This window comes from Trifolium pratense, linkage group LG5 (genome assembly GCF_020283565.1).
Source record: "Trifolium pratense cultivar HEN17-A07 linkage group LG5, ARS_RC_1.1, whole genome shotgun sequence".
Taxonomy (NCBI): domain Eukaryota; kingdom Viridiplantae; phylum Streptophyta; class Magnoliopsida; order Fabales; family Fabaceae; genus Trifolium; species Trifolium pratense.
Window position 1 is genome coordinate 55632381 of NC_060063.1, and position 9246 is coordinate 55641626.

A 9246-nucleotide genomic window follows, 5' to 3' on the forward strand; every position below is an offset into this window, starting at 1 on the left:
TATTCTTAATGACGTAGTACGAAAGCGTGAAGAAAAAGCTCCTATAATAAAACATAGGTTAGCAAGCGACAAACCTGTCAGATAAGGCTCTGGAATCCACCAGATTTCCGGAATCCACCGGAAAGAGTAACTATTCTAGAATCCACTAGACTTCCGGAATCCACTAGAAGGAGTAATTTGGAATCCACCAAATTTGAGAAAAATCTCTGTATTTTTATTAAATCAAAAGGTTCCCTTCAAGGCTACAATAGTTTAGCTTAAATAGTAGTGAAAAATAAAAATAACAAATCTCCTAAAAGATTGTAAAAGAAAATAACAAACCTAGCTAAATAAAAATAACAAATCTTGCTAAAATATAAAAATAATAAATCTAGCTAAAATATAAATTTAAATCTTCACTAAATCTTTCTAAAATATAGTAAAATTAAATTTTCACTATTTTCCAAGTGAACCTTTCTTGTGCGCCACTTGATCTTCAATCTAGCGCGGCCAACCTTCCTACATCAGTCTCCTCTACCTCAAAAGAACTCGACTCCGAGTTCTCATCTTGATAAAGGACCTCATCGACATGGTATTCATATATATTTGCTACATTGAAAACTTTAACACTTCTACATTTTTCAGCAACTGCTTTATTCTTCTGCCCAGTATCTTCTAACTTAGCCTTGACGGCTTCTTTAACATCCTTATTAAGCTCCTCTTCACTTTAAGTCATCAACAAGAAGCTAGACTTATTTTCCCTTTGGTTCTTTTCAAAGTGTAAAACAGGAGCCATAGAAATCTTATGTGTTCCCCATGTAAACATCATCACATTATCTCGTCCTCGATAAGTGATATCATTATCAAACTGCCAAGGTCTACCAAGTAAAACATGACAAACATCCATATCAAGAACATCACAAAGTACCTTTTCTCTGTAATGCTTTCCGATGGAGATAGGAACTTTGTGAGCTAGTGTAACTCGAACTTGGGAACCCTTGCTTACCCAACCGAGGGTGTATGGCTTCTGATGAGGTTCAGTGGATAACTTCAAATAGTCTACTAGTTTCTGCGACACTAGATTTTCCGTGCTGCCAGTATCCACAATCAGATTACACACTTTGTTCTTGATAGAACAATGTGTTTTAAATAAATTTTTGCGTTGCCCTTCATCTTTGGATGCTAGTAAAGTTCTTTACAACACAAAACTTACCCTCTCATCAGATTCTTCTTCAGCAAATTCAGCTTCTGCGTATTCATCTTTGTCAGCAAGATACTCATCATCATCATCCCTTTCACACACTACTCTATCAACCCTCCTTGATGGACACACATTGGACCTGTGACCCTTCCCACCGCAACGGTAACAAGTATCATCGGTAGGCTTCACATAAGGGTTGTGTTGTTTTTGGATGAGGGTCTTGCCTTGCGGTGCATTGCCAGAATTGCCTGCTTTGTTAACTGAGTTTGAATCTTTGGTTGTTGCACTTTTCTCTTTGTCATCAACATTATTCTCTGGAGAATACCTTCTGAAATTTGAGGAATTTAAGGGGGATTTCTCTAATAACTCCGCCTTCAGCAACGGTCCAACCAGTTTGTAATCCCATCTTCTCTTGCAATGAACTTTTCAAACCACTAATATAACGAGCCACTTTCTGATTCTCGGACTCACCTAATTCATTACGTTCAGAAAAACGTAAGAATTCAGCCGTGTACTCACTCACTAATCGCTTGCCCTGAACACATTCAATATACATCTTATACAGAATTTGTTCATAATCTTCAGGTAAAAATCTCTCAAGCATCAACCGTTTCATCTTTCTCCAAGTTCGAATAGGGCGTTTCTTTTGCCTCTTCCTCTGAACAACAAGTCTATCCAACCAAACAGCCGCGGTACTTTTCAGCCTGATCGCCACCATCTTAACCTGCTTATTATCCGGGACGTCTATGACGTCGAAAAACATGTCAACATCGATCTGTCAATCCATAAATTCTTCCACCCCCATTGTTCCGTGAAATAAGGGAATATCAGCCTTCACGCGGTAATCATGGTGATTCCCACGTTCACCTCCCTCTTCGGACACAACTTCCTCATCCTCAGAACTTAAGTCATCAGTAGTAGGGTTGTTGCAATTGTTGTTGTTGCGGTTGTTGTTAGCGACGTCGTCCCCCTTAGTCGTCAATGCCGTCAACTTATCTGACAGAGCTTTGACCATTGTAGCTAAATCGTCAAAGTCTGCCCTAGTCACCAGTTGATCTCCCATGGCTAATCAATTCACAAAAGAACAGGGGAAACCTGCTCTGATGCCAACTGACGCGGTACGGAAGCGTGAAGGAAAAACAAGCGCTAATCCTATAATAAAACACAGGTTCGCAACCGACAAACCTGTCAGATAAGGCTCTGGAATCCACCAGATTTCCGGAATCCACCAGAAAGAGTAACTAATCTAGAATCCACTAGACTTCCGGAATCCACCAGAAGGAGTATTTTGGAATCCACCAAATTTGAGAAAAATCTCTGTATTTTTATTAAATCAAAAGGTTCCCTTCAAGGCTACAATAGTTTAGCTTAAATAGTAGTGAAAAATAAAAATAACGATTATAGTGAAAAATAGTAGTTCAGCACCATTTTTTTTTGTAGTGTATTGGTATCTCTGTATTCTGTCCATTAATTTTCCAACTACAACAATTAATTTTGTATGATAATTTTCAACAACCAACGTAACAAATATTTTGTCACATACATAAGTGTACAATTTTTATTAACATCAACATCAACTACTCCATCTATTCTTAATTATAGGATTTTTTATAAAAATAATAAATTATTATTATTTTTATATATAAGATCCTATATAAATTTTTAGATGTATTTCTCACTTTTTTGAAAATATATCTTTTATGAATACTACAAATTTATATTGGAGAATTCATTGTTCATTAATGAAGCTTTTCTCTTTATTGTGTTTTTTGTTACATCTCATGACATTGTTAATCAAATAAGTGTTGCTTGCTGGCCAATTTTTTAAGTGCACCTTTGGGAAAATGGAAAGGATAAAAATACAAAATGAACAAAGTAGGATTCAAACAATATAACTTTCATTCCTTTTGATAGCACTATTAATATTGAGCCAATGATAATTCGTTGTTATTTCTTGTGGAATATATATTATGAAAAAAATTTGGAGGCCTTATTTAAAGGCACAAAAATTGAGTCTTGGACTACATCCAGCTAAAAACGACAAGATGTTTTCTCTTTAGGCCCCCCATAGTTCTTTTTTCCCCCTTGATTTTACTTTTTTGCCCTTTAATAAAAACTTCGGTTGCTAAGAATCGAATTTATTTTGCCTAGAAAAAAAGTTTCGGTTTCTGTTAACCGAATTTTCCTTTAATTTGAACTAGAAAAAATTTCGGTTTCTGCGAACCGAAATTTTTATCAAGAACAAAATTGAAATATTTGGAGGTATAAAAAGTACACGGAAGGCCTAAAGAGAAAACATCAAACTACAATATACATGTGGAACAGGCTGAGATACAATGATCCAGAATACAATTTCAAAAGCTGCAGAAAATATACAGCACTCACCTCCGTTTCCATTTTAAAGGCACAAAAATTGAGTCTGGGACTACATCTAGCTAAAAACTACGATGTTTTCTCTTTAGGCCCCCCATGGTTCTTTATTTCCCCTGAATTTTACTGTTTTGCACTTTAATAAAAATTTCGGTTGCTAAGAATCAAATTTTTTTTGCCTTGAAAATAAATTTCAGTTTCTGTTAACCGAAATTTCCTTTAATTTGAACTAGAAAAAATACATGTGGAACAGGCTGAGATACAATGATCCAGAATAAAATTTCAAAAGCTGCAGAAAATATACAGCACTCACCTCCGTTTCCATTTTAAAAGACACATTACAGCAAATCCAGAAATTAAATCCACATTAGAGCAATTTTTAGTTGGGCACAACTTCAATTAAAATTAAAATATATTTTAAGTGCGTACACACGTATAAGGAAAAAAAAATGTTACTAAATAATTTAGTCATATCATCTAAATTATTTTATCTTTTGAATTTTTGAATTTATGTATATCTAACACATTTTATTTAGCGTTGTGCCATCCATCTAACTTTGGTTAGATATACAAATCAGACCAAAAAAAACACTAGTAACTATGAGCTTGTTATCAAGGTTAAAATTTAAGAAATAGAAAAATAACAAAGATAAAACTCATGTCCATCCACCATGATCAATTTCCAAATCCACCGTCCTTTAAAAATTTGCATTCAAAATAAGAAATTATTATAACATAACATGGATTCCAACTATTCACCAATTAGAACACAACATAAGAAGATCATTCATGGAAAAGTTGTGGAACAGATCAATCAGCCTCAATTTTTTTATAAAAGTGAAAGAATTAAGACATCTCAACTACGTTGACAAGCCACTTAATAAACACTCAAATGAAATATATTAAATAAAAATAAAATAAGAAGAATACAAATGAACCTTAGGGGGACTAGACCAAAACCCAAGGAGTGAGAAACTTTCTGCCTCGTTAAAAACCTTACCAAGTAAAACCCAGTGGGATAAAACCTTGGTGAAGGGAAAAAGAGTGCAGAGATAAGACATGATTTCAAACATAAACAATAAAATCAACAAAACACATACAAAAATAAACCTAACCTATTACGATTAAAATCATTCCAATAGAGCTAAACAAGTTATTCTACAAAATAAAACTAGTAGTACACATAAGTTTCCATCAAAGAGCCTTCTTCAAGCATCTCCTCCATGCATCCATTTCTTTTATTGAGCAAGCTAGCTAGCTTGTACACATAACTCTTCTAAGTCCACAAAATAACTTAAATCAGTGTCTGATACTTCATACATAAATTGGAATATATAATTTTCTAGAGTATAAGAAAAAAATGGTATGCAAATTAGTTGCACTAAAGGTAAGAGAAGAAGAAAAAGTGGAAAGAAGATATTAACTGAATTGATTAATGATCTGTCTTTTATACATTAAAAAAATAATTAAATGATTAATTAAATCATAACATAATATGCATGAGAGATCCGTCCCATTTTCTATGGCCAAAAGAAATTTTTTTTGTTCCTTCCATTTTCACACATGATAAAATAACAATTTAAGAATTTACTTTAAACTTTGAAACTACAAACGAGAAAGCCTAAATAAGTGAAGAAAATAAATTGCAAGTATTAGTGGAAAAACAAAAAATAAAAAAGCATTTCAAGGTTTAAATAGTGGAAACTGTTTACTTTCAAAAATTGAGAAAACTAAACAATAGAAACCAAAAATACTAGTAGTATATGGGTACCTTTCTAATCCGAATCACTTTTTAATGATTATGTTTGGGATGTGTGCAATTGTAGCCCGAGTTGCACTTGTTTCTTTCTCATATTCTTCAATTAAGAGTGGACATTCAATGATTTTCAAGGTATGTAAGTTGGTAAGACGTGTCATTCCTTCAGGTAGCAATGTCAATTGATCGCAATAGCTTATCGTGATATGCTGAAGTGATGAGATTTTGCATATCCAATCTGGCAATGCCTTTATGCGGTAACAATTTTGAAATTCAATATTTCGCAATGAAGGAAGATAGTTGAAGTGTTCCTTAAACAACCAGATTTCAATTGCTTGAAATTGTTGACCGGTAAAAACCGCAAATTGAAGATTCTCGAGAGAAGTAAGATTTTGCCACCAATATTGTGAGACGTTTTTCAAATCCACATTAATTTGCAAGGAAAGAGGAGTGCAACTGAGCGAGCATTGTGACGCTGCTATATTTGGCGTTTCTTTCGATGTCCACTCCACTTGCAATGATAATTTCTTAATGTTTGGACAAGTAGGCATACGAGTCAACATTGGGCAATAAGGAAATTCAAAAAAAGATAGACAAGGAAATTGAGGCAGGAAAAGATGATGTGGTGAAGTGTTAATATCATTGAAATCATCTCCCTTCCTCTTCCATCCCACTAGTTTGGGACACATCCGAATATGTAGTCTCTTCAAAGATGGGAAGAATGGCTCATGGATAGGCAATTCGTAATATATGTACTCCAAATCATGAAGGTTATTTAAGTAAAGTGACTTGAGGAAAGGAAGACCTTCCAAAGGTGGGAGATATTTGAAACCTTGACAAAAACCAAGATATATTTCAATAATATTTGCGAGAGGAGAAAGCCATTTGGAAAAATTTACACCCACATGTTGTGGTATGCACAATTTTCCAAATCCAACTGGTGTCTTGTCTCTGAAGGTCCAATGCCTAATATAAAGGTATCTCAAGTTGATTAATTTTGAGACAACTTTTGTAGAAAGTACAATTTTTGGATCCAAACTCACTTGTATGGTTTGTAAACAAACAAGATTTCTTATGGACTTGTGAAACTTTTCTAGCTTACGATCCAAAGGTAATTTAAGAAATCTTAAATGATTCAATTTTTCAATTGAAACATATAGCTCAAGATAAAGATTATTGCAAAACTTCAAGACACGCAAGTATTTGAACCTTGAAATAAGTGATTGTTTCTCTCTATCCAATAAATCACCATCATTAGAAGAAAGCACAATCAAAGTTCGCAGCCTACTAGCATCCAAAGATTCCAGCAAATAAAATGCGTCAAATTCAACCCATACATGGACAGGTCTTCCTCGAAATCCTTTTGCGTTATTATCCAAGTAACAACAATCATCACCAGCTACTTGTTTTGCAAGATCATGCATTAAATCGTGCATTTTAAAACCAATTAAATCACCATATTCATTCCATTTTGGTTCTTGGAAGAATGATTTCATTAAAAAAATATTAACGAATTGATTACCAACATCTTCAATGCATTTCCCTTCCACTGGACAATCAAGATAACCATGTGCCATCCACATTTGAACCAACTCATCCTTCTCGAATTCCCAATCCTTAGGAAACAAAGAGCAATAAGCAAAACATTGTCTTTGTTGAGGCGATAAGTTATTGTAACTCAATTTTAGAACTGGCAATATGCTATCTTTATCCTCACACAATTTCCAAAAATCACCTCGTAAGACATCATTCCATTCCTTTTCTTCACTTTTATTCTTTAATATACTTCCCAATGATCTTATTGCTAATGGAACTCCTTTGCACTTTTCTGCTATCTCCTTACCAACTGATTCAATTTTTTGATCCACTCGAATGGTGTCATCCTCAAATGCAATCTTCTTTAATAAACTCCAAGATTTTTCTGGAATCAAATGACTCAAAACATATGGATCCTTTACACCCATTCTATGTGCCACACTTGTATCCCGAGTTGTCACTACAACCTTACTACCTTGAGCACCACACATCAAATAAGTCCTCATCAATTTATCCCACTTTTCAAAACTATCGTTCCAAATGTCATCTAGGACTAACAAGTATCTCTTACCATTTAAATTGTCACGAAGCATACTTTGCAAGTTGTCCAATGTTAATGTATCATCAATTTTTTCCTTAGGTAATAATGACTTCAACATGTTCTTCAAAATAGTTTTGACATCAAAGTTATCAGAGACACATACCCACATACTCTTTTCAAACAAATTTTGCACTTTTTCGTCACTATACACCAACTGAGCAAGAGTTGTCTTTCCCATACCACCAATCCCAACAACAGCAACGAAAGAGACATTTGGATCTCCATGTGACTGTCTCAACAAGCTTATAATATTCTCTTTGTCATCATCTCTTCCAATTATTTCTGATTCTTGCACATAAGAACCAGTTTCCCTCCATTCACTGTTAGTTTTCTCAACCGCACTAACATTTAGGTTTAGATTCAATCCAGGCATAATTTTCAGCACATCATCAAATTTTTTTTGTATTTTTTCAATCTCATGAGCCATGTCTAATTTTTTTAGAGAGTAAGGATGAAGTACCTTTTTTAGTTTGTTTCGATCCCTTTTGTTTATCATATCTTGAATAGCAAATTCATCTAGCAAGTTATCTGCAGGAATAAGCACATCTTTGAGCCTTGTTACTAAGTTTTGTTCAGCATGACTTTGCTCTTGTTTCCCGTCAAGGTCAAGCAGCACGGCTTTACAAGTTTCAACATGCTCCTTAAGCCTTTCCAACTCATCCTTAAGACCATTAATCCGTGCAAATTCATGTAAGGCAGCAGATCCCAAGCTATATATATTGTAAAGAAAATTTTCAGCAAACCATATTATTATTATAATAAACAATTATGTATGATAATTTTAACTGAAAAAAGATAAAATAGATAAAAGGTTGAAAATGAAGTCACCTTTGAATGAGGCTTGAAGCAAATTCAGCCATCCTTCAACAAGAGAACACAAGGCAAGCAAGCAGATCGGAAGATTGAAAAATTTGCAGAGTTTGAGAGTGGTAGAAGTAAAGTAGAAAAGTATCCTTACATAATATAAGGACCGAGGGGAAGGACAAAAATATAATGAAATTCTACTTTTTCACTTTATCCTATCTACACGTTGCAACACAATTGTCCTATCTTTTGCGGAGTCCGGGGAACTCCGGAGTTCGGGGAACTCTGGAGAAACAATGAGCCAATGTTCCAGGTGTTGGGGTTGATTGTAATGTAAGTCTCACATTGCTAATGAAGGAAAAAAAAAAGTCAAGGAATTTGAGAAGTCTCAGATTGCTTAGAAAAGTGAAGAGTGGAGGAGCTCAATGCTATATAAAGAGATCTCAAGTTCCTTGTTCAATGCACCAAGTAGTAGCACTTGTAAACACTTTAAGTTTATATTTGTGTTGTTTTTCTTTTCTCTTATGCTCTTGTTTAAGAGTATTTGAGATGTAGTTCAAATATTTACTTTGGAGAGTGTGGGTGTACTAGGGTCATGGGGTGGTTAAGAGTGAAGTCTATGTGTTGTAACAATTTTCACATAGTGTTTATTCTCTGGTTGTCGGTTTAGACAACGGCCGTGGTTTTTTCTCCGGTTTTGGAGTTTCCACGTTATATTCTTGTGTTATGCTTGCATTCTTTTATTTTCTCTATGCCGGTTTTTCCCAACACCATGACCACACAAGAGAGGAAGATGCCACATCCCAACCCAAAACCTTAAAGTGTTAGGTTAATGGGTCATCTCTCTTGTAAATCCAACATTCTTCCCACACATAGTCGATGTGGGACTTAAACACTCACACTTGAAACCCAACACTATCTACACGTTTCAAAAATTTCTATTAGAATTCGAAAAACCTATACTCAACCACAAAAGCTAGCTTGAGAGTTGAGGTTTGC

The 9246-nt window shown here is 34.5% G+C and overlaps 2 protein-coding genes across 3 annotated transcripts; both read right to left on the reverse strand.

The window, feature by feature from the left end:
* Window positions 1–706: 706 nt before the first annotated feature.
* On the reverse strand, window positions 707–1898 carry LOC123886936. Its single transcript, XM_045936201.1, has 3 exons — window positions 1571–1898; window positions 1193–1494; window positions 707–1105 (listed from the first exon to the last, which is right to left on the reverse strand). Exons 1-3 carry the CDS (start codon window positions 1896–1898, stop codon window positions 707–709), a joined length of 1029 nt encoding a protein of 342 aa, XP_045792157.1.
* Window positions 1899–4356: 2458 nt separating this feature from the next.
* LOC123882948 (disease resistance protein RGA2-like) lies at window positions 4357–8473 on the reverse strand. Of its 2 annotated transcripts, none has more exons than XM_045931605.1 (3): window positions 8272–8473; window positions 5322–8153; window positions 4357–4826 (listed from the first exon to the last, which is right to left on the reverse strand). In XM_045931605.1, exons 1-2 carry the CDS (start codon window positions 8301–8303, stop codon window positions 5336–5338), a joined length of 2850 nt encoding a protein of 949 aa, XP_045787561.1. In that variant the 5' UTR covers window positions 8304–8473; the 3' UTR covers window positions 4357–4826; window positions 5322–5335. The 2 variants fall into 2 exon arrangements, with proteins under 2 accessions (XP_045787561.1, XP_045787562.1); XM_045931606.1 differs by having other exon boundaries at window positions 4361–4823.
* Window positions 8474–9246: the final 773 nt, after the last annotated feature.